The sequence below is a fragment of the Populus trichocarpa genome, chromosome 19, assembly GCF_000002775.5.
Source record: "Populus trichocarpa isolate Nisqually-1 chromosome 19, P.trichocarpa_v4.1, whole genome shotgun sequence".
In the NCBI taxonomy this organism is placed as follows: domain Eukaryota; kingdom Viridiplantae; phylum Streptophyta; class Magnoliopsida; order Malpighiales; family Salicaceae; genus Populus; species Populus trichocarpa.
Window position 1 is genome coordinate 15053598 of NC_037303.2, and position 26478 is coordinate 15080075.

The 26478-nt window shown below is 31.8% G+C and overlaps 3 protein-coding genes across 3 annotated transcripts; 1 reads left to right on the forward strand and 2 right to left on the reverse strand.

The window, feature by feature from the left end:
• Window positions 1–13344: 13344 nt before the first annotated feature.
• On the forward strand, window positions 13345–16015 carry LOC7458826 (CBL-interacting serine/threonine-protein kinase 10). The gene is made up of 2 exons (XM_002326042.4): window positions 13345–13503; window positions 14092–16015. Exon 2 carries the CDS (start codon window positions 14461–14463, stop codon window positions 15829–15831), a length of 1371 nt encoding a protein of 456 aa, XP_002326078.2. The 5' UTR covers window positions 13345–13503; window positions 14092–14460; the 3' UTR covers window positions 15832–16015.
• A 1961-nt stretch (window positions 16016–17976) lies between these two features.
• LOC7498130 (uncharacterized) lies at window positions 17977–21408 on the reverse strand. The gene is made up of 4 exons (XM_002325619.4): window positions 21129–21408; window positions 20489–20627; window positions 19598–19731; window positions 17977–19506 (listed from the first exon to the last, which is right to left on the reverse strand). The coding sequence occupies exons 1-4, from the start codon at window positions 21272–21274 to the stop codon at window positions 18147–18149; spliced, it is 1779 nt and encodes a 592-aa protein (XP_002325655.3). The 5' UTR covers window positions 21275–21408; the 3' UTR covers window positions 17977–18146.
• A 3309-nt stretch (window positions 21409–24717) lies between these two features.
• Window positions 24718–25508, reverse strand: LOC7458823 (uncharacterized). The gene is made up of 2 exons (XM_002325618.4): window positions 25159–25508; window positions 24718–25071 (listed from the first exon to the last, which is right to left on the reverse strand). The coding sequence occupies exons 1-2, from the start codon at window positions 25351–25353 to the stop codon at window positions 24970–24972; spliced, it is 297 nt and encodes a 98-aa protein (XP_002325654.1). The 5' UTR covers window positions 25354–25508; the 3' UTR covers window positions 24718–24969.
• Between the last annotated feature and the right edge of the window lie 970 nt (window positions 25509–26478).

Genomic DNA, 26478 nt, shown 5'->3' on the forward strand with positions numbered 1-26478 from the left:
TTCGAGTTCCGAAATGTAAATAAATAGTTAAGTCTGCTTTATCTATTTATATATAGTTGGGTTCCCGATGAAATTAGGTCTCAATAATTAATCAATTATATACTACAAAAGTAATATATTTTTTAGCCAAGATGTCTCAATAATTAATCAATTATATACTACAAAAGTAATATATTTTTTAGCCACGATGTATTATTTAAAACAAGTTGTTTTACTACGGAAAAGAGAGGCTGCGGTCTACAACTTCATAAGAAAAATAATTTTTTAATATATTAATTTACATGTAAATAATCTGATTAAACTTTGATACCAAGGTGACGCGGAAAGAAACAATATAAGAAAGCAATTAAAGTAAGATATTTACAACTCTTAATTCACATTTTATTTTTTAATCTTTTTCTCTAATATGATTTATCTTTTTAAAATATTTATAACTCTTTAAATACGTTAGGAACCAACTTTTATAAGGTAAAAATAAATAAATAAATATAAAAGACAATATAAAATCTAAAATTAAACTAAAAATATAAAAATATAAATATAAAATATAAATAATGAAAACTAACTCAAATAGCATTCTAATTTCAAGGTATTACAGACATCGGCTAGTTAGTCATATATAAAACTAGACTTGTAGAATTATTTTGTAAAATTTAAGCTCAATTTAATGGCTAGATCTACAGTTATAAGTTTTTCTTGTTAGATAATTATTGTGAAGTATGAACAGATTTTTTTTTAAATTTAGTTATACCTCATTTATTTATAAACAAGTTTGCTAGATTCTTTGAATAATACACTAATAGTAGATTCATAACGAAACTATCTAGAACTATGAAATACTTTAGACCCACTAGACTTAATTTCATTAAATAAAATTGAGGATGTCTTAGTTGAAAAAACAATTCAAAATCAATGAAGTACAATTTGTGTTGTATAACATGGCCCAACATGTCTTCTTTGCCAATGCAAATAAAATATTACTCTTTGAGTGAAAGAGGTGGTCTGGAATTTAGACCGATATATAGAAAAATTTGTTCTACGAAATTCAGATAGATCTTAACATTTTTTTTTTTTTTTTGAGCTATGAGGGTTACATTTTGTTAAACTCATTTGGGGTGACTGATCTATGGACTATCATATTCCTTTCGTAGCATCCACTATGTTTCTTTCGTTTATGAGTCCCCTTAGATCGTATATAGAGAGCTCTTCTCTTCTTCTCACTCTACCAGCCTTGGAGCTCATGACCTGGTTGGTTGCGATAGAACACGCACCAATACGACACAAGTGAGGCCAGTAGACCACATATAGAGTTAATTTAAGTTTTTGCCGGCAGTTAAGACATGATTTTCGGCTTGGGTTAAATTATCAGATTCCATTATTGTTTTACATCATAGTAAGAAGCAATTAAGAGAGCAGCTAGCAGCTACTTAAATACTCATTGTCAATAATTTCGGTAATGGTGAAGGAGCATCAATAGATTTGGGTTACATGCAGAAATTCTGTGCCCAAAAGAAGAAGATTATTGATGTAGGATAGCTGCCTAATATTATGCTTAATAATGCCCACATAGCTCTAATTTCCAACCATGTTGCTCAATGTTAGGTATATTCTCTAAGAAAGGAAGAGATACATAGATAATTTGGGTCCTTGGAACTTGATATAGTAAGTTTTTATAGCCCTTTTGATCTCTGATGAGGATAAACCCTTCTTTCATGTTTTGTCATTTCAGCAGAATTATAGTATAGGTGTATAGAGAAGTTGATGTAGTAACAAGAGAAGCCTTGAAATGGACACCAAATACTTGAAAATGTATTAGGAGACAAAAAATATTGATGAATAAATTTAAACAGGTGAGAAGAGAACAACAAGATCGGCACAAAATTAACTAAGTTAATTAATCGTAGTTGATGTTTTACAATGAATATGGTAAAGACATCTCAACTCCCATTACTGATCATGCATGCCAGATGATAGTCAATGAATGAGATAGTCAATGAATGAGATAGCAAGAGTCTTAGATTGGCCTCCATAGGGTTGTTTAGGTGATATATAGTTTATTCAATTAGTTGATTTCAATATAAATACAATTAGCTAGGATCTCTTAATTTCAAATATGCATGAATATAGAAGAAAAAAACACAATATTCCATGTTGGAAATTAAAAAAAAAACTATTAAAATCAAGAAACACTAAGTGTTTGGTTAATATCACATAACAAAAATAAGTATTTGGTTGAAAAAACAAAGACAAAAACATAAAATAAATTTAATTTTTAAATGTTTTTAAGTGAATTTTTCTATCTTCTCATTAAATATCCAAACTTTACTTAAATATAATACTGAGAAATGAGAAAGTAAATTAGTTCAGGCACTAAATGTCTTTCATTGCTAGCTCACTATAGCATGTAAGTCCTCCCTCTTTTTCCGAGAGCATTAAACAAAGACCGATAGAATTAATTTATTCATCTAGACTTGAACAAACTTACACAAGTATAAGCAGAATTTCGAGGAGAAAAAAAATGCCATTGCAGACGCACATGTCTGAAGGCGACGCACGTGCATCGTCCTTGAAGGCCGGCTTTTCTCTGGCTATTCATATTTAACTGGTAAAACAGCCCTCATCATCAGCCGTAGGGGGAGGTAATCTGCATGAGAAACTTGGTCAAACCTGTGATAAATAATTTTTTAAATTGACCTCACAGAAACCATTGAAGCCATTGGCGTCATTAATACACGACGAAGTTATTAAGTCATTGTCATTTGTTATCTTAATGTTAAGTTAGTTAAAATCGGACATCAGAAGCTGAATTCTACAAGAAACGAACGTCCATAGCAAAGCTTTGCTGCTGAGGTAGTTTTCAGACAAAGTAACATCAAGATGTAATGGAGTTGCGATCAGATATTTAAAATTAATCAAGTTTTAGTTTTCATTTTAATGCCCTCCTGCGAATAATTAATGGCTATCTGTGGTGGTTGGAGTGAATAAGAAATACTAGTGCTCCTTTTCTGTACATTTTCTTGAATAATGGCCACTCTCTTCTTGCTTCACGTGGGATGAAGCCACATCTTTTGTGTTTTATACAGGATAAAATGCATTCCATGTATCTTTGCTTCACCTAAGATCCTGATCATTGATGCAGCCCAACCTGATAAGAAGAAAGCAATAACAAAAAAAAAATACAGAACTTTTTTTTTTTTTGCCGAAAAGGGCCTCACAATTAGAGCCCTAATTCGAATTTCATTACTGAATTTTATTTTCTAATATAGTCAAGAGTTTACAACTCTTTATATTGGCTAATAATTGTATATATTTTATAAAAAAAAATCAGAATTCTAAATCAATAAGGAGAAACAACATAAAATCTAAAATTAAACTAAAAATCAAAAAGAAAAAAGAAAATAATGAAATTGGCTCAAACATTAACATCTTTCAAGTCTAATTTAATGGCTTTTGAACCTCAATTAGTCAAAACATCAACCCTTTATATAATTAGTCACGTAGATTAATCTCCTAATCAAATTTAATGATGAAATAGTGTTCAAATAAAAAAATTATAAGCTTTCTTTGTTAGACTATCATTCGACAAGAACAAGTATACTTCTAGGCTTAACTTTGTATCACTTATACACAAATGAGTGCCGGTTTTTATGCATGATTTAATTATGATAGATTAGCAAGTGATGTTCAAAGCTATCAAATTCTTGATGCCCGCCTACATCATTTATCCTCTTTTCCCTCCTCTACCTCATTAATTTAGAATCAAATCCACACTAACTGAACTTCAAATGAGATTAATCAAATCCACTTCGTTCATGCTTTCTAACACAAAAAGGGCCAACTCTTCCTTCTTTCCTTCTGTTCAGTATGGTGCAAGATGCGCTCTAATCAAAAGAAACAATAATCAAATAAATGGCCGAAAGACCAAGTCACTGGCATGCAAATTTTCAATATAAAATGGAAATGACTTAAAAACTGTATCTCCAAGTAATTACTTACAACAGCTCTGAAAGTAAACATCACCGAACGAATCTCAATAAACTTGATTTTACGGACTATTAAAAGCCAAGAAGTAGCTAGTGTGTTAGCATCTTGAAATACATTTCTCTACGTGAAGTCCACATTGAGGGGGACTTGGTTACGTATAGCTGAAGCCCAAAACCTCTTTCCCTTTATTTTCAGCTTAACCTCTAAGACAAGCCAACTCAGAAGGATGGAGTCGATAGTTGGCCTGGTTCCTGAATCCCTTTCAATAATGACAGAGAAAGAGCAAGACTTGATCGTGCAAAAGTGCCAAGAAAGAGATAAATACTGGCAATAAATCTAACCATTCACTAAAAATTTAATCTGTATATAAAAAAATTGGTCACATATGAAGTTGTGAGACTTATTTATAATATTCCTTATCTTGGAGCCCTCATCTTCTTAATGGGAACATCTTATTTATAATATTCTCGATTACTATAAAAAAAAAATGAAGTTGTGAGACTTTTTGTGATTACTTGTATATTCTCCTTTAGCAGAAAGGGCCATCAGAAGAGCATCTCCATAAGGTATGGGGGTGCTCAGAAATTCAGAACCGGAGCAACAGCAATTCTCCCGCTACAGCTTTTAACTGCACTTATTCTCTGTTCCTTCCATGTATCATGGAGCAGAACATCTGAATTCGTTCTGTCTCTACACACACTCAATCTTGTTGTGATTTCATCTAGAAATGCATAAATTTCTGTGCTACATTATCCATCTTGATCGATCTGCGTCCGAATCTATTGCTTATTAAGTTTCGAAAAACACCGAATTAAGTTTCATAGGGCACGATGCTAATGAGTCTCCTTGCCCAGATATTTTTTCTCTTAATTAATGCATGCTCAATACACATAAACCACAATAACTGAGTACCGTAAAAAGTCATAAGATACATGGAAAGCGGCTTCTGTACTTGCAGAGACAGTGCATGTTAAAAGATCATCACTTAATCATAATAGCATTGCTCAACCTTGTCTTCTTAATTTAACTATGCATCCACACACTACTTGTCTAAAGCACAGAATTATCACCACCTTCCCAGCCATAGCATCTGATTATTCAATACAACAGCTCTCTTGGGAATTCCTCAAAAACTTGCTTCTCCTAACCTAACATCTCAAAAGTTCCAAGGTCTTAGCATAGAAGTCAAGCAACCATGTATATTGACTAATCTCAAATCCAAAACCCATTTCCAAATTCTGGCAATTCACAAAGATATCACAAAAAGATACATCCTTTCTTATTTTTTAGTAGGAGCCTTGTGACCTTGTTCACTCATAAACATCGATAATCCTTCAGAACCTCAACGTCCTAACCATTGAACAACCTTATTATTATCCAATCAAACCATTACTAAAACCAAATTGAAACAAAGTTCATTAATTGATCCCTTTTGCTCACATACAAAACATCAGACTCAACTTCTCATTAACATTCAAATAGTCCTAATTATTTGAACCTTGTCAACTAAATTAGTGTCACTGGACAAGACAAGCTCAAATGTGAGCAACAAAAACAAAATTGTGTCAAGGCTACAAACACAATGCAAATAAAATTATTATGCATATTATTTACTCTAGACAGTATGCATCAAACTCATCTGGACTCTATAATTTCAGCATGCTATTATTATTAGTGTATATATGACGTAGTTAATCAATTAATATATGTGACATTTGTTTTATTTATATAAATATATTTAATTTATTAATAAAAGTTTATTTATCTTTAATATTCATCAAATATTTTATTAATGAGTTTAAAGTAAAGATAAAGTTATTGGGACAAAAATAATTTGCAAAGAAAAATATAAAGTTATTATAATTAAGAGATTCATATTGTATCAAGCATTGTTCTTAAATATTTATGGTTAATTATATATTAAGACTATATATTAATTAGAGTTGTTGAGACTAGTACATATTATGTTCTTTTAAAAAAAAAAAAAAAAAGTTATTTTCATAAACTGAGGTATGAGAGATACATTGAACTAATATATAGATGCTTATTAGAAGATATGTACAATAAACTGACCTGCATGGGGATTTCATATGAAGAAATCACATTTGTCTATGAAAAGATTCACGTGACAGTTGTGTAAGTGATCCTTAGATTTGATATTACTAAGTTATTTTATATAGAAAGTGTCATGTTTTGATCTTGCTATATGTTGTCCTAATCAAGGGTAACAAATGGGCAGATATTAGGTATAATTAACATGAACTATATGAAGGTATTTAAGTAATCAATAGAGGATTCATCACCCTATATGAATTAAAAAAATATTTCATCTGTTTTAAAATAGTATTGATTGTAAATCCTTATGTAAGGTGGAATAAGATTTGAAAAGAGTTTCAAATCTTATTCAAAGAATCAATGACTATGGTGTTAAGAACAAATATGATTTGATATAGTAGACACACTTCATGTTATAATATCTAAATCAGAACATTGTTAATAAAGGGATAATAATTATACTGAGAAACTAGTCACTGAAAAGTTAAGTAAAACAACTTATAACTTTTCTAATATTTAAGGGATCATGATAAGTTGCTAGATATTGTACTTGATCTTCAAATATAAATCAATTAATTGTTGAATTGATAATAAATTAATTTGTTTAGTTTATTTAATCATATTTTATTTAGGATTGTAATTTATATTTTGAACAACTTATTAAAGAATCTAACAAGTCACACACATAAAAATCAATGGTCAAAAATTAAAATGGGATGATTAACCAAGTGTGACTTGATTGTAAATAATTTTAGAAATTGAGGACTAGAATATAATTAATACAAGGGATTACAATTCTAGACCTAGAAGCAATCAATAAAGACTTGATTGAATAAATTTTAAAATTAGCCTAAAATAATAAATGTGATATTATTTAAGGGAAAATTGATATTTTATCATTTATAGAATTTTTAGATTTTCTTATAAATAAAAAGTTATGTCTCTTATTTTTTTAAGATGAATAGAGCACAATACAAAAATACATAAAACACACACAAAAAAAGAAGTTATCACTATAAGGTAAAACAATCTCTCTCTCCTAAAAGGGTTTAGGAGATTTCTTATTGGTGGTTCGTGTGGATTACCGTTAGAGATTGGACACTTGGACGACTTAAGGATTGCGACAACTCGTCCTTAAAGCTATTATTCAAATCCAAAAAGAACATTTGATCTTCAGGTAATCTTTGTATAAACCTTAAACAACCTTAGACCTGTCTAACAAAATCCATAGGGCATTAGGGCTTTCAAAAAAAAAATTGAAGTTATTATTTTTGTTGTATATATGTGTTTTAAAAAACCCAACAATTACAATTAAAATAATGTTAGTTTTAATGGAAAATAGAACTCTTTTTTTAACAATCATAATTAAGCTCATTGTCTTCTTAATCAATCAAATTTGAACTCTAAGCACAAATAGCTTTTCTTTGAAACTCTAATAAATTTAAATGCTGGTTTTTTGTTTTCCTTTTCTTTTTATTGAAAGAATAAATTTCATTTCAATAATAAATTTCATTGATCAAATAACTGATAGAGAAAGAATAATACATAAAAGACATCAATGTGTTTAGTTGAAAAGATAAAAATTAAAAATAAATTTGTATTTCTTTTGAAAATAAAAAGGATAGAAAGGATAAAGGAACATATATTTTATGACCACCTTTTGTATCCAAAAATAATAACTAAAACCACTTAAAAGTTAATCAATCTAAAATTCTTAATAAACATTTAATCATAATATTTTTTTTAAAAAGAAATTGATAAATATATACCAACACTACATAACATCATTGACTAGAAATTTATATGGTCAGATGATCATTTCATGTGATGAAAGTGAGTGTTTAATATTGTGGTGTAAGATACTTTTTAAAAGTATTTATCACTTGAAAATACATCAAAATAATAATTATTATTTTTAACATCAACACATAAAAATCTTCAAAAAATACTAAAAAAATTAATTTGATGTTTTTTCAAGGCAAATGTATTTTAAAAAAACACCCAAAAACAAAAATTATCGCAGTCCCAAGCGGGTCTCTCTCTCTCTATACATACACACACCTTTAAACCATGTTTAGGAGTGCGGCTCGAACAAAGATTGATTAAAATTTATTTTTTTACTTAAAATTATTTTTTATATATTTCTGGATTGTTTTGATTTACTTTTATTAAACAGTTTTAACAACGATACGATTTGGATAGTCCAAAATGGATCAAATTAGTATTTTTTTGCTGATCATATTATTAATTTTGCTTTAACTTAATAATATTATTATATTGTTATGATATATTTTTATGCAGTAATTGACCTTAATATTATTCTCAGAAATCAGGGTCTATAAAAGCTTATTTGGTTTCAATGATACGTTCGTAGTTACCCAAGTTATTAGGAGAACGGTGTCAAGCAAGATAATCGTGTCATAAAGCACAGAATTTGTATTTGTCCCATGTCTAGGCACAGCACACTAAATTTTGTTGTGATTTCATTTAGAAAGACACTAGTTACATTACTCGCGCGATGCTGCGGGTCAATTTATTTGTATAAAAAATATCAAAAAAAATTAAGATCTAAAAGTATTAGGTTTTTTTGCAAAGCTATACTCAAGAGTCTTGAGTTTAGCTGCAACGCCTGACCCAAGAGTAATATTTATAATATTAATAATAACATTAAACTTGCATGACCTAAGTTTAAGTGGATCTGACTGCAATACCAGACCCCATAATTTTGGATGTGGGTCTGGCTGCAAGATCGTGTCATAAAAATATGATAATTAAATAGATTAATTAAAAAAAATAAAGAAAAAAAACCAACATAAAGAAAAAATAAACTAAAGAAGAAAAAGAAAAAAATCTGAATTAACTGGGTTAACCCTTTAAACCAGGTTAACCCGTTAAACCTTGGATTCGTGTCGTGAAAGTTTGATAACTAAATAGAAAAAAATATTTGACGGGTTAACATGGAATTAACTGGGCTAACCCGTCAAACCAGGTTAACCCGTCAAACCCGGGATCTGTGTCATGAAAGTTTGATAATTAAATAGAAAAAAATTGAACATTAATAAACTAAATTAAACGAAAAAAATTAATTAAAAAGAAAAAAAAAACAAACAAAAGGGCATCAGCTTTTCACCGTGGATTGTACTGTGCAGTCCACAATCAAAGGCATAAAAACGGCAAAAAAGCAAAAAGAAAAAAAAAGAAAAACTAAAGGCATCAGTCGATAACTAAATAGAAAAAAAAATTAATATTGATGAACTAAATTAAAAAAATTAAATAAAAAGAAAAAATAAAAGAAAAAAAACTTATAAGAAGAAAAAAACTAATGAAGAAAAAGAAAAAAAATCTAAATTAACTGGGTTAACCCGTCAAACCTGAGAACCGTGTCATGAAAGTCTGATAACTAAATAGAAAAACATTTAATATCAACAAACTAAATAATAAAAAAATTAATTAAAAAAAAAGAGAAGGCATCAGCCTTTTCATCATGGACTGCACTGTGCAGTCCACCGTGAAAGGCATAAAAAAAAAAGAAAAAACTAAAGGCATACAATATTAAAAGATGAAATCGGAAAAACAAAACTAATGAGGAAAAAGAAAAAAATATGAATCAACTGGGTTAACCCGCCAAATCAGGTTAACCCGTCAAACCTGAGATTCGTGTCATGAAAGTGTGATAACTAAATAGAAAAAAGATTTAATATCAATGAAATAAATTTAAAAAAAGGATTAATTAAAAAGAAAAAAAACAAACAAAAAACCAACAGGAAGAAAAAAATTAATGAAGAAAAATAAAAAAAAATCTGAATTAACTGGGTTAACCCTTCAAATCAGGTTAACTCGTCAAACCTGAGATTCGCGTCATGAAAGTTTGATAACTAAATAGAAAAAAAAAATTGATGGGTTAACCCAGAATTAATTGGGTTAACCCGTCAAGCCCGAGATACGTGTCATGAAAGTCAGATAATTAAATAGAAAAAAATTTAACATTAACAAACTAAACTAAACAAAAAAAATTAATTAAAAAAAAGTAAAAAAAAAATTTCAGGTTAACTCGTCAAACCAGTTTAACCCGTCAAACCCGGGATCCGTGTCATGAAAGTCTGATAACTAAATAAAAAAAAATTAACATTAACAAACTAAATTAAACAAAAAAAAATTCATTAAAAGAAAAAAACACAAAGAAAAAAAAAACAAAAAAAAACCCATAAAGGCATAAAAAAATACAAAATTATTTTTTAAAAAAGATAGCCCAGCGTTTCATTGTGGATTGTGTGGACTGCACCGGAAACACCGATCAGTTTTAGTATTTGCTATAATAATATAATAATAATATAATTATAATTATAATTATTCGTCCACCAATTGTTTCCCTAACTTACATTCTCTGATGTAAAAGGGCCGAGGCTTGATGTATTTGTTCATTCATCATGAGTTTTTGCTCTTCAAGAACCAGAACACAGAGAGCAGAAGAGAGAGGAGACAAAGTTGAAAAAATAAACGTGGTGGACATCCATCAACTCTTTTCAAGCAACCGAAGTTAAGAAAAACAAAAGAGATGAGAGTTAAAACAACGCGTGAGAAAACTTGCGAGAAAAAGAGTTTTAGAACGAAAAACACTATTAGAATCCACAGTGAAAATAGAGTAAATATACAGTGTTTTCATGAGCTCTTTTAGTTTTTTTTAATGATTAAGGTAGCCTTGGTTAGTATTTCACGATAAAAGAGATAAAAATAATAAGAATAATTAAACATGTTATTTTTTAATTTTTTTATTTTAATTATAAATATACAAATTTATTGCAGAAAAATATTTATTTTTTTATATTTTTTTATATCTCCAATCAAATATATTATTATTCTTGTTATATCTCTTTGTTTTTTCTATCCCAAAATGTTTTTTTTTTTTTTTTTATGTCTAACACATTCCTTTTGGCAATCCATTTAACTTTTGGCATCTACCAGCTACAGGCGCATCACGGCTACAATCCAGCCGTGGCGTGAAAATTCATGACATATAACTTCTTCTTTTTTTATTGTTGTAATTAAGGTTAATGTGGTGAGAAGATGTTTTTTTATGATCGGATTTGATTGGTTTTTATTATTCATAAAATCACTATTTTGTTTCTCTATATATTTAGGCTTAATTTTGACTTTCCGGATTATATATATATATATATATATAGTCTTCTTTTTTATTTTTCTATTTTATTTTTTCTTAAGATTAAAATTCACATTTATTAATTCTTTTATATTAAAAAATCATGTTTAATAATTATTTTTATTTAATCATTAAAAAACTAAATTTAGAAAGGTAATGTTCATGTTTTTCATCTCTTTTTGTTAATATTTTATTTCATAAAAAATTCAATAAAAGATTAGTCAAAATTATATTAGATTAAAACTTTGAAAACTAAAAAAGGGTCATGACACCTCAATGCATAACCTTACATCCTAAAAAATTCCTAATTCAAGAACTTTGTTACTGTCCAAATTAAAGACTAAATCCTAATTAAAGAATTTAATCTATGAAGAACCTCTTCTTGCATATCAAGACTTGTCAAACCCCACCTTATATTAACAACTCTTTCTTATTTAAATTCTAATCTTATCTCCTAAAACTAAACGTGACAAGACCACAAAAAAAAAAAAAAAGATCCCTTTGAAATATTCCAATGTTAAATGAAAAAGTATATTTATTTAAATCTAGTCTAATTTGACAGGTTAATTTAAGATTCGATAAACTTGAGATCTGATAATTCAGAACCCGGTTCATGTTGAGTTTCATAAAAAATAAAGAATTGATCGACCTAGTATGATATAGGTATAAGCCCGGATTGATGCGGTTAAAATTTTTAGCTTTTTTTTTAATTTTTTTAAATAATATCAATATTTGATTTTAAAAATAATTAGGTTAATTTACTTTACATGTGATAAATATCTATGATCAAAAGATTCATGAGGTGAAATTATATTTTAACTTGGAATTGGAATTGTTTTGATGGGAAAATATCACCTTTTCGTCTTCTTTTGTGGAGAAGTTCACTTGGTTTTGTCTAGTGTTTACGTACCTTAAATGATTTTATATATGTTTCTTTATCTTTATTTATCTTTATTTATGTGGTTAGTACCTTTTTTCCTTAGTTTTATATATATATATTATGGATTCTCATGACTTTTGGCTTGGTTAAATTTCTAAATTCCAAGAAGCCAAGTGCCCACGTCGCTAAACCTAACAGTTTTACAACAGCTAGTCAAATAATAAGATATTTATTAATTTATATGGTTGTTGGCTAAGATCACACTCCCAGCTTCTTTCCTTCCGGCCATTTCATAAATTCTCTCGACTCTTGGCATTATCATACAGTCACTTGTCTCATCAAGAAAGATATATATATATATATATATATATATATATATATAGGTATGTGTGTTCGCATGCATATGTGTGTATTTATGTATATACGAGGATCCAACTCTGCTCCCTATTTTTATTTCTAGCATGATCCTTTTGTCAATTTTCATCAAACACCATTCATTCATGATGGTGTTAGACCATTCCATTATTTGTTTTAGATTAAATGTGTTATTTAACTTATAGTTATTAAATTTAATTTATCTTAAAAAAATAATCAGATAATTTATTCATTCGAACTCTAACTTGGATAAGATTTTATCTTAAACTATTTTAAATATTGACTATTTTAAATATTTTATCTTAAACTATTTTAAATATTAAAATAATATTTCAATTATTTTTTTATCCATGAAAATATCATTTAAGTTTATTTTCTTTTTTTTATCCAAAAACCATTTTGAATCAAACCCAGCTAGCCGAACATTCGTCGGTCAAACTACTTTGAGTTTGGTCAGTCACTTTTGGAATATTTATTGGATCAGATGCATATATTCGTTAGTAATTTTTTTGTATAGCCTTCATGCCAAAGAATATTACTTGTCCATTAATTTCTTATTATAATCAACACAAGATATTTTCAAAAACTATGATGACGATTTGGTTGATGTATTCAAATCATCTAAAATAATCAAATATAACTACTTTTAACCCTTTACAATCCTAGCCACTAATTATTGTTTTTTTTTTTTTTTTTTTTGCAATTGATTGAAGGACAAGTGGGAAAAAAAAATGGGGAATGGTGTTAGGATAAAATAATAAAAGGACTAAAATAAGATAAATTTGAAAGAATGGGACCAAATATAACATTAACCAAACAATATGTACCCAATTACATGTTCAAGTATCTAGTAGTATCAAGACATGCCATTTAAAGTGCTTTAAGGTTTCTTATAACTACTGTCCTTTTATTTTCATTACCAAATCTGTACTGTTACCGACCGAACAAGGAAAAAAAAAAAAAAAACAGAGAGAGAGAGATAGAGAGACACGGTTGTCTATCTGTGGTTTGCTTTTTCTGTTCTGTTTTGGATTCTTTCAACTCAACAAAGGTAAGCTCAAGTGACTCTTTCTTGAATTTGCCATCCTTTTGTCTAGATTTTGTGGGTTTTTTTTTTTAATTCTGGTGCTGGTTTTTGTAGAAATGTTTAGCTCTGTGTTGGTTTGATTGTTGTTTGATCATTGGTGTGTGAAAGTTTTCATCTTTTTTTTAGAGGTTTTGTGGGGAAGTTTCAGTTTTTTGAAACGCTTCATCTTTGAGATCGATAGTGATTAAATCTGCAAACTGTTGTTGTTATACTGTTTAGTGAGCGATTGAAGGGGTTTGGCTATGAAGTTTTTGATGATATAACAAGGGTTTATTAGCCTATGTTGGCTTTTTAGTTCCAGAAGAAGCAGACTTTGTGATTTGTTTGAAATTAATTTTCATTACCATGAATTTTCTTTTTGTTTATTCATGGTGTATGAAAGCAAGGGTTTTGTAAAGTTGGGGTTGAGGATATAACAAATGTGAAAGTTGCTTTGCAAATTTCTTAGCTACAAATTTGGTGGATTTCTTAGCATGTAAATGTAATATGTTTTTTGGTTTTCTGTTTGCTCTTTTTTGTTGCTCAAGTTATAAATCCTGTTTGTTTGTGTAGATTTACTGGTATGCTGCTGAAGGTGTATCGTCTACGCCATGTCTCAGCATTCTTAAGGTGATCTTTGACCAAGAAAACCCTTGGAATGCTGCATGATGTGCTTGAGTGTTTGGATGTCCATCTCTGAAACCCATCAGGTTCTAGCTTTGTTGGAGCTTCCCTTCTTTGTTTTTGATGAGATTGGATTCGGAAATTATTATTCCTCTTGCTTTTGTGCTCAAAGGCACCGTGGACCTTCAAGATGGTATGATCTTTGTGAAGACGGTTGAGCCGCATCTTCTTTATATATAGATCCTGCTGTTCAGGTTGAATAAAATATATAGGAGGAGAGTGCTGTATATTATAGTGTATTAACATTTTTAGCTTGGAATGGAAAATAAACCTAGTGTGTTGACACAAAAGTATGAAGTGGGGAGATTGCTTGGCCAAGGCACCTTTGCCAAGGTGTATTTTGCAAGGAACATCAAAACAAACCAGAGTGTAGCCATTAAATTAATTGAGAAAGAGAAGGTCTTGAGGGTTGGGCTTGTTGATCAGATCAAGAGAGAAATATATGTAATGAGACTTGTTAGACACCCTAATATCATAAAACTTTACGAGGTGTTGGCCACCAAAAGTAAGATTTACTTTGTAATGGAATATGCTAAAGGTGGTGAACTCTTTAACAAGGTCTCTAAAGGAAGGTTAAAGGAGGATGTTGCCTGGAAATATTTTCAACAGCTGATCAATGCAGTTGATTTCTGCCACAGCAGGGATGTTTATCATCGTGATATAAAGCCAGAGAATCTGTTGTTGGATGAGAATGAGAATCTAAAGATTAGTGATTTTGGGTTGAGTGCCCTCGCTGAATCCAAGCGACAAGATGGATTACTCCACACAACTTGTGGGACACCTGCATATGTTGCTCCTGAAGTGATCAAAAGGAAAGGTTATGATGGTGCTAAGGCTGATATTTGGTCCTGTGGCGTGGTTTTGTTCGTGTTATTGGCTGGTTATCTCCCATTTCATGATACAAATTTGATGGAGATGTACAGAAAAATTGACAAAGCAGAGTTCAAATGCCCTAATTGGTTTCCAACAGATGCTCGTAAGTTGCTGCGTAAGATCCTGGATCCAAACCCCAATACAAGGATCTCCATTGCTGAGATTAAGGAAAGTTCTTGGTTTAGAAAAGGGTTGCCCAGACAAAGTAAAACTGAAACAGTAGGCAGGGAGGCAGCTGCTCTGGGTAGGAATGGTTCTGGTCCTTCTGAGAATAGCAGTGTGGCCTGTGAGGCAAAGCAAGAATCAGCCAAACCTCCATACTTAAATGCTTTTGATATCATTTCCCTTTCTGCTGGATTTGATCTATCAGGATTATTTGACGATAAGTATCCGAACAGAGAAGCAAGATTTACATCTGCACAACCGGCCTCAGTCGTCATCTCCAAACTGGAAGATATTTCTAAGTGTCTAAAGCTGAAGGTAATGAAGAAAGATGCAGGTTTGTTGAAAATGGAAGGAATGAAGGAAGGTAGAAAGGGGCTGTTGGCCATTGATGCTGAGATCTTTGAACTGACTCCAAATTTCCATTTGGTGGAGCTGAAGAAAACTAATGGAGATACACTGGAATATCAGAAGATGTTGAACGAAGATATAAGGCCTGCTCTCAAAGATATTGTTTGGTTGTGGCAGGGTGAGCAAGAACAGCAGCAGCAGCAGCAAGAACCACAACAGCAGCAGCTGCAGCTGCAGCAATGACATTGACCAAACTATTAGTAACAGTTTGCTTGAGATATTCTCTTAATGCCATTTTTTCCGCTATAGGCTGTGTTTGTACAATTTCTTAAACTTCTCGTTTTTTCTACTTTCGTGCTTGTACTTGTGAGTGTTACATTCCTCTGACCTCCCTCAATAAACTTGCTCGTATTTGCTATGTGATAAATGATGACTTCACTTTCAATGCACATAACTCTTTAATTCTTGAATTTCGTGTCCTGGCATCCTGTGATTTTCCTTTAAAACATTTTCCATGCATTCTCTATCCTCATTTTCAGTTTTTGTTTTTGCATGCACTGAAAGTTAATATTATGACCTGGATTTTCCAGGAGGATCACCTTGCATCAGTAGCCGATATATATCGGTAAGAGCAAAAGAATGCTTCCTCTTGACGACGACTTTTTTTATATATACTATTATTTAGATTGCAAGAAGAGGTACAAACATTGTTTTGCATCCAGTCTATTTTGAAATCCTTATCAGTTTCAAAAGATTTGTTCTTGATTATGTTCAATCTCAGAAAATATCTTCTCTAATGCGCTATGGTCTTGTCAAGTATTTTCTGTGGTGCAATGTTCCCGTCAATGATACAAACTTCATGTAGCACGAGATTTTGCACTCGTAGCCCATGAACTTTCTTTGGAAGTTGGTAGGAAACAGTTGGTTTGAACTTTTCTAACAGAATCGTACACGTGTGCACAAATGTGTACTTAATTATAGGTAGATTTCACATGTACACCTGGAGAACACATTGCTGTGGAGCACCCCTGCCCAGAAAAAAAAATTGTATCCTGTTGGGAAATTGCTCCTTTTCCATGTCCAAATATGAAACTTGTGCCCTTACCTAATTTAGCTCATGTGTGTCTGAAAATTGTCCCAACATGATTCAGATTCCTATGTCCAAGTAATAGGTAAGCCTCACTTGGGTTCACATGGACACGGGCCTACCAACCTTGGTAAAGATCCTTTTTTTTTTTTTTTTTTTTGATTTACATGGGGTATCCGGGTTAGTTTACACGCACCACGACTATTCCCCACGGCCCACTGACACCTTCAAGCCCAGGAGCAGGTAAGACACCGTGGGGGTGACAGGTGTGCACATAGAGGGTCGAACCCGGGACGAGAACGGAACAAGTCACACGTAAAGATACTTTTTTGACTGGATAGGAGGATGATGTTTGATTACCAGGACCCCCGTTGATTCTTATTGTCTTGATTAAAATCCAGCAAGTGGTGCAATAATCATGTGATTGATAACTTGAGCTCGCGGTTTTATGTGGTTAATAGTTTTCCAACTGTCCTCATCTCTCGACAAACCCACATGATCCCTGATCGGAAATGTTCGTTAGCCTATCTCTTGCTCCCACACAATGATGGGACCAACTGGGACAGTTTGCTTGGAAAATATTTCCTTGAAAAGTCTGAAAATGGCTTGATATGATATTTCTTTAGATATATCTGGATTTTTTACCAAATTTATCACTTATCATCACTTGTGGTGTCTAAAACGTACAAATCAAATTTCTGTTGTTTTTCAGCTGATGTTTTCTGAAAGAATTCCAAACCAAGGGTATTAATTTCTTCAAAAAGAAAAAAAGAAAATGGCCACTAATGCATCTTAATCATGAATGCTAAAGATTTATGGTATTTACTATTGATGACATACAACCATGATTTTCAAGACTATTCTTAAAAGTAAGTCATCATTATCAGGGAAATAGTTTTACTGATGCTTCTTGTTGCTTCCAGTTTAAATAACAATATTCATCATCATGTCAAAGAATTCAACCTCAAATGTAGGTGTAAAGGAGAAGGTTCAATAGCGAACTCTACAGCTCCCATGCAGACAGAATCTGTTAGGACTTGGAAGCACATCAAGACACAGGTTTCCCCGCTTTCTGAAATGGTGCAGGTTCCATAGTCATGTCCAGGTTAAGGACTAGAAAAAGGTGCAAGTTGAATGCTATTCTTATTAGATTACTTGACAGAAGTTGAAGCTCAGCTTATCATTAGCAGACTGATAAAGGAGGAGCATGACAAATATAATAGACCAGTGCCAATCTAAGAAGCAGTTTAAAGATCTGAAACAGATTGCAGAGTCTAACTAAATCCCATTGTGCAACTAGCAAGCATGAAAACACGTGATATTATATCAGTAAATGATCCCAGCAGGATGGGTGAGAATAGTTAATGTTAGAATATAATTACGCCAAAGCAGATTCTGCAGAATCAAACTATGTACTTATTTCTTTATTTTTGCTATTATGTCCAACACTAGGTAATTGGACAAACTCGGGCTAAGTCAAGTCAATAATTACAGGATACGTAGGAGAAACTCTCCTCTTCTTGCTGTCTGGCCTAATTCTGCATTCTAGAGATGGAGACGACAAATCTACAATCTCAATTTCCCGAGGGATGGATGAACTTCGGTTCAGTTGTTTATCTTTACCAGTGTTTATTTTGCTAGAGAGCTTCTTCCATCTTGGCCAATCCAATTCGGAAGCATCGTCGTCGATCAATGTCAATACACCCCTATCTCTAGTCTCTCTCACAGAAAAGTCTGTAACAATTGAAGATGAACTTCGGTTCAGTTGTTCATCTTTACCAGTGTTTATTTTGCTAGAGAGCTTCTTCCATCTTGGCCAATCCAATTCAAAAGCATCCTCATCGATCAATGTCAATACATCCCTATCTCTAGTCTCTCTCACAGAAAAGTCTGTAACAATTGAAGATGCTTGCTTTGCTGGCTGATTCATGAAACCAAATGGTTGGGCTTGATCTGGTTCTGGAGAGGGTGGATCTCTTTGGTCTTGCATGCCATGTGGTTCAGACCATCCAAATTGTTCATGAGAAGTCTTGTTAATGCTGTGTGGATAATCTGCAGAAGTATGAGCATCCACACATGTTTCTACAGCTCCACTTGTATAAGTAGCTTCAACATCTTTGTCGGTAACTAATTCCTTCCCCCTCTTCAAATCCAATTCAGAAACATTCTCATCAATCAATGTCAATACATCCTTATCTTCAGTCTCGCTAATAGAAAAAGTAGTGACAATTGAAGTTGATTTTCTCGCTAGTGTGTTCATCGAAAATGCTTTTCTCGCTAGTGAATTCATGAAATGAAAAGGCTGTGCACGACCGAGTTCTGGAGAGGATGGCTCCCTTTGGTCTTGCTGTTCATATTCTTCAAACCATTTGATTTGCTCGTCAGAAGTCTTTTCAATGCTATGTGCACAATCTGTAGCATCTGCATGTGTTTCTTTTACAGTTTCACATGTGTTACCAGATTCGTTAAATGTTTTGTTTACAGGTCCACTGCTGTTACAAGCTTCCCTATCTTCTGTTTCACCATATTCACCTTCAAAGATAATCTCCTCCCTTCCATTATAGCACGGAACCTTATCCATGGAGGAATCATCCAGCTCCACCAAGTTTGCATCAACCATTCCACTTCCATCACTAGCTCTCTCATATTCCTCTTCACCATCCCAGGCATCTTCATCATCTCTCTCTTCAAACAAATTATCAACAAAATCAGAATAGCAGGGAAGCTCATTCATGGGGCAAATTTGGACCTTCATGTTCTTTGGCAAGCTTGGACAACCAGCAGAATGCACTTTGTATTGCGTTGAGAAATAGTTTACTGTGATGTTCAAGCTAATCATATAAAGAGAAACATTCAGTATTTGATATATCAAACCTTGAGATGAAGTTCTGTCTATTTACTTCCACATAGAATAAGTTGTACCTCTGCCAAGATGGGAGGTTAAGCATTGTGTAAGCAAGTTTAATCTTGTTGGCAACTCCCGAGAAGGATTTAAATGCGGCAGCTGCCTGCCTGACAGCCACTGACTCTGTTGGGTGCTGCCATGCCCATTCAAACTGCAGGTTTGCATCCAATTACACATTTCATATGTTAGCACTAGAATATGTATTGCAACTAATGACAAAGTGGTAAGCACTAAACCCTGCCCAAGATCTTAAAACTCTTGTCTTACAGGTAAAGTGAAGACTAGTTTTGACAGGCTATAAAAACTGTAAGCTCAAGATTATACAACAGCTCCAAAGACAGTTTTTTATTTTTTATTTTTCATGGTGTCATTTCAAAAGCGCAGTTTTGAAAATGTATAATCAAAATAATTTCTCCTAGAAAAAAACCTTTGCTATGATTCCAAATGCCCACCAAGTACAACTTGGTCGAAGAAAGCAATCACAAATGAGCTAGTTCTTTAATTCTTTTGGGCATACATTATCAATGCAACCCCCACCAGGAGGCAACCAACTAGTCGACTCTGCACAAAATGTATAAGACATGCTGCTAGATATTGTTTATAATCCCTTACAAGGTGAAAAGAATAAAATAAAAACAGGAAGCCGATATCATAAGGAACCTCTGAAAAAGAAGCAGGCAAATGCAAACTGCCAAAATCCAAAGCTTGATACCTAAGACCAATCTTAATTTCAGTTATAGACTAGTAAAGAAACCGTCAAAGGCCATGTTTTTAAGTTTGGCTGAAGATAATCTACTCTTTTGTAGACTCTTGTATCGACACAAATAAACGATAAAACTGCTTCAACATGCTATAAGAATCTAAAGCCAAGAGTAAATAAACAGTTAAAAAGAACAAAAAGAAATAACCTGCAAAGCAGCAACATTAGTTGGGAAACCATAAACGCAGATAACCATTTCCCATGGCCTTCTTTTCTTAGTCCTGCATGCTCCACTTCTAAGCTCACCATTATGTTGCCTAATTCTCCGCCGCGGATTCACTGTAAATCTGCAACAAATCCAGCCCTTCCACGCTTCAAAATAAAACCCAAAAAGAGAAAAGCCTGTCCTAGCTTGGCTAAAGATCAAATCCTTTTTATTATCACAAATTAAGGACTCTAGAAGCAACAAGCTTTGCCATTAAAAATTGTTTTCAAGTAATGGGTCGATACAAAAATCTGAAACAAAGATCATATGGCTCCACAAAACAATTGATCACCACATCACCAATCAATCAAACCCTTAATAGATTGATCAATTTTTTTTCCTTACATTGAATACTCTAAAAAGCAATCAACTTTGCCACTGAAATTGGGTTTCAAGTGCTGGGGCAAAAGAAAAAAAGAGGTATCAAGATTGAATACACCTAGAAAGGAAATGATCTAAACATTTATAAATCAATCAAAGACTAACCCTTTATTGATTGATCAACAAAAATACATAAAAACCAAAGAATACACCAAAATATTAAGATTCAGAAAGCATAAAAAAATGAAAGAAGGAACCAAACCCGATATAGGTATGGCCTTTGAATCTGGGGCAAAGAGAAGTCAAGAGATAGCAAGCGAAGAACCCATTTTTCCCCTTCTCTGCTGCTTCTCCTTCTTCTACTATTTCTTGAGGAGGATTTTTTTGGGGTTTTCTCTTTCTTGTCATTTTTGGGTGTGGAGGATAAGGATCTGTGCTTCTTCCTCCTCTCCGTATCTCTGAGGAGCGGAGTTCGATGCAATTCGACCGTTGGTGTAGGGGTTTTATATATATTTCAGATTTTGAATACTTCTGTATTTTTTTTAATGAGAATTCTAACGTGAATAATATTAAAAATCTACTGATTACTTTTTATGAATAAAAAATACAATTATTATTAAATGAATTATTTAGATTATTACTTATTATTATTAATTCTTTTTTTTCTTTTTAGAAAATTAATTATTGATTGTTCCTAGAAAATTATCTTGTATATTATACGTGTTTTTCTCTCGATGATATAGGATATTCTCAAACTACATGCATATTAATCAAAATTAAGTTCATCAGTTAAACAATTTTAAAAGCATATTTTTCAGATCAACTTGATATATTTAGGAAAAAATTAATAAATTTTACTAGATATTACATATATTAAGGTTTGGATCTAAAATATTAAGGAATAGAATATACGTTCTTAAACACAACTTTAAAATTATTATACTTATTTAATTTATTTATTGATTTAATAAATGAATACAATATAATTCATATAGTAATTTACTGTTGATTATTATTGTAAAAACTATGTCTCGCGGAATATACTAGAATAATTGGCTTGGAATTAAAAAAAAAAACTTCTGCCGAGTTAATTTTAAAAAGAAAGGTTTTAGGGCAACTCTTGATTTTTATCTTGAAAAGAAAAAAAATGGTAACTCTTATTACATAAGATATGTAATACATCGTATCATCCAAATTCAAATTCTTTCATAAAAAGAAAATCTTTTCTGTAATAAGTTCTTTTTATATTTCTTGTTTTAGGGGATAAAAATTCACTGTAAAAAATATCTATAGATAAATTTCATTTTATAATATTGTATTTGTTATTTTTAATCAAATATGTTTTTATTTTTTATTATATATTTCTTTTATTCTGAAATATTAACCAAACACGATATTAAAATAAAAAATAATTAATTAAGAATCACATTTTGATAGTAGAACTGTAAAATTTCTTTGCCATCCCAAATTATACTTTCTTCAACTTGGAATATCACTTGTGATTTATTAAGAGATTGGCAAGATAGTAATACTAACATAGCTATATTAATTTCGGTTCATCGGATCATGTCATTTCTATTATAATAAAATTATAATTATAGTTGTTAAACTCGACCAATTCAACAAATTAATTTAAAAAACAAGTGATACAACTAAATCAGGTTTCAAATTAAACCTGAAAAATATTAACTAGGTTAAACCTTTGACCATGTTTTTAATAATTTGATTTACCTAGTCTAAATCTACTTAGATCAACACAAAAATTAAAACAAAAAACAAGATAACACAATTTTAATAAAATTGATTAACCTAAATTGTACTCAATAACTCAAACATTTTTCCGGGATTAGATTTGATAACTATCATTATAGCTACCTGAGGCAAGTACTAGGCTACCAAGATGAATGTGAATTGAATCTGCTAAAGGAGCTCAGATCTCAGCGCTTAGCTATGTTATCCAATTACATTGAAAATATTTCTGATGCATGCTTCTTGTTGATTCCAGTTGACAGTAACAATATTCACCATCATGTCAAAGAATTCAGCTTCAAATGAATGTGTAAAGGAGCACGTACTGTAGCAAATTCTACAGCACCCCTACTGTTAGTCTGTTAGGAGCCAGCAAGACACATTCCCCACTTCCTGAAATAGGGCAGCAAGTTTTGGACTAGAAAAGCATAACTGCATGTGATTTGAATGCCATTATTATGTGTTTGGACTAAAATCTGCTTAACCTTGGCAGGCTGATCTCATGTCCTCTGTTTTGTAGTTAGGATGATAATGAAAATCATAATTGAGCATTTCATTCACCAGGAAGGAAAGAAAAAAAGAACAGTAATACTTTCTGGCAAACTCGAGCCAACGATTAACACACATGATAACAAAATTAGAAACACAAATCATAACAAATCCAGTATTGTGAACCGAATGCGATCGCAAAGGAAGCAAGTGTTGTGGCAGAAAAGTTGCTAATTGTAGACAACAAGCTGACTGCAGATTTATGGCAACACTCTGAAGTAGTTAAAGTGTGATTACATATAACTGGCTAGATGAAAAGTTCATGCAAGCCCCAACACCTCAAACTGATAGCTAGTTCATTCATTTCTTCTAAAACCAAATAAAGCAAAACATGGATGCATGCAGCCAGATTTTCAATCATCATGTATTGTTATCCAGCGTCGACGGAGAAAGCAGAGTCTAAGAACGCAATTCATGATAGGGTAATCATCAAAGAAACCACCTTTTTGTACTCAGAGTGGCCACCAAATTTACCAAGGAACCAGGATCTGTGCAGCGCTAATCTAAACTTTCCATGAATCACCGAAGCAGAGAACATGGATCCTTTTTGTCTACTAGAAATCACAATCTCAAGAGTTTAACATCAGGTTTATTAATTGTCAAACATCCATTTCAGCAAATTACATCTAGCAGCAGAAAAATACCAACTCATGAATGAGAAAAACTGGAACAGCAATGGCCTGAATATACCTAACATTACACAGTCCAATTGAGTATTTCTATACGCACAAAAAGGCATCCAAACATCACTATCACCACATGAAAGAGGCTACTTTAAACCAATCCGTATCTCCAGATAACTAAGAGTAACTTCCCATTTGAATACGTTGCTTCTCAGATATTGTCAGCAATTGTATAAATTTAGCATAAAACACACATAATTAACGTGGAAAATGGCATATGGCATATAACACACATGCTAGAACACCTACAATATAAATAATGTTCAAGGATATTCAGTTCTAAAGGAGCCACATGTTGACAGTCTACACCAGCTGTTTAGGTCTGAAAATGTACACCCTTAGCAGATTATCATCCACTCTACAAAACTATTATCATCACCATCCTCCCACAGCAAAAACATCTCCATTTCACCAATCCTGATAACACCTAGCATACATTTCCTAATTATCACCAACATGATGATCTCTAACTCTTAAACAAGCTTACACACTCTAAGTTCTTGAATAATCAGATCCCAGACACAAATTGAATAGCAACACCAACATCACTATCCATTCTCCAAAAAACCCTAAAAAGTTTTCACACTATCACTAACCCATTTTAAACCAAATACTCCCCTATACATCACAACAAAAGAAACATATATAGAAGGGCAGAATCTCAACAAAATTACAGCTCAAAACAAAATACTAAAGAGCAACGCGATATCTAAAAGCCAAAAGGTTTGACCTTTCATTCTTACCAAATGCTAGTCCTGGTAATTACAATTTCATCACCAATACAACAACAGCAACATTACTACAAATACAAGAACAGAATCTCACCACCGCTACAACATAAATGAAAACACTAAAGATCAACACAACATCTAAAAGCCACAGTTCTGATCTTTCATTCTTATTAAATGCTAATAGTACAAAGTACTGATCTTTCATTCTTACTAAATGCTAATATTAATTTACAAGTTACAATTCCACAACCAATACAACAACAACGATTTCCAAATGGGGTCTATTTTTTCCAGTTGGATTGCAGTAACACGCAACCATTACTAGAAAAATGAAAACCTGAACACCCTTGTAAATTCCATTACCTACAGAAACAAAAACTCCAAACAGCAATCAACTTTCACGTTTTGAGGAAAAACCCAATTGCCTCCACAAGTATTTCCCACTTGCCATATCCACCAATGTCCAAAACCCCATTTCCACCCCTGACTTTACCTGCAAATTTTCAACGAGAAGATCAAAACTTTACCCAAAATAAGAAAAACCAGAAATAGAGACAGAACAAGGGTAACTATTGCACACCTTTGAGAACCGAGAAGAAGAAGAAGAATCAGATGGATGAGGAGAATTCTTGTTGCTGTCGGTGGTGGTGGTGGAATTGTCATCATCTCCAGTGTCGGTGCTGGCGGAGAAAGGGCGGGACTTGAGGTTTTTTATAACAAAAAAACCGGCAAGAGTGGCGGAGAGGAATACCAGAATCAGCCTCAATGGGCACATTGTTAGTATTACGTGTCAAATTTGAGAAATCTAAGAGATAAATAATCTTTTGTTGTTTGTATTATTATTAAGAAGAAGAAGAAGAAGAAGGTTGTTTGGTTTAAGTTTCGTCAAAATCAAAAAATGGTTTAGAGAAAGGAAAAGGAATAGAGAGGCTAGAAACTTGGTACTTGGAAGAATCAATGGGCATGGTGGGGTCTACTACGGGGGGCTGCTGCACGTGATTTTTTCTAATAAATAATTGGATTAAAAAGAATAGTCAATGGTGATATTCTGATGATTTTGTAATCAATTTTGTTTAGGATTAGCTTATGGGGTTACATTGTACATGTAGTATTTAAACCTGGTCGGACTATGAGTTAGTTGGGTAAACTTGAATTAATTAAAATAATTATGTTTTAATTTTTTTTAATTAAAATAATATTATTTTAAAATAAAATAAAAATAAAATATATCAGATTTTGATAAAATCATATGTTGATGTATCAGATCAACCAAGTAAAACTAATTAACTCTAAATAAATTTTATTTTTACACTTAACCTAGGTTAAAAGGTGAACAGGTTAGGTCTCGAGTCAAAGTCAGATTAAATTGTGATTAATAAATGTGATTTGACATGTATTATTTATTTTATTCATTGCAATCTCGGGATAGAGAATATTATTTTGAATATAGAAGGAAATGAATTCAATTTCAATATTGAAAATATAATTTTAGATGGGGTTATACATTAAAAATGATCAACGTGTTATAAAATCAAAATCAGAAAAAATATACCAAACTTGATTACAAATAAAATCCAGATTTAAAAATAACTAATAAAAAAAATTTACATGATGTAAATTTTTTAAAACAACAAGTGAAATAGAATGAGTGAGTACTTACTAAAAAATTATCTTGAATGAAATAGAATAAGTGAAATTGATCTCTTCTGCACCAAAATATCATAATAGTTTGTAATCAATTAGCTTTGAAATTAAGAACATCAAGAAATTAAGGGAAGTAGAAAAGTATGAAAAAAGAAAAAAAAAAAGGTTGGTGTGGATGTGAGAAGGAATGTTGTTTAATTCAAGTTGACGGGTTGAAAGATGAGATAAGGCAATGATTCCTTGAGTGGCTGAGGCT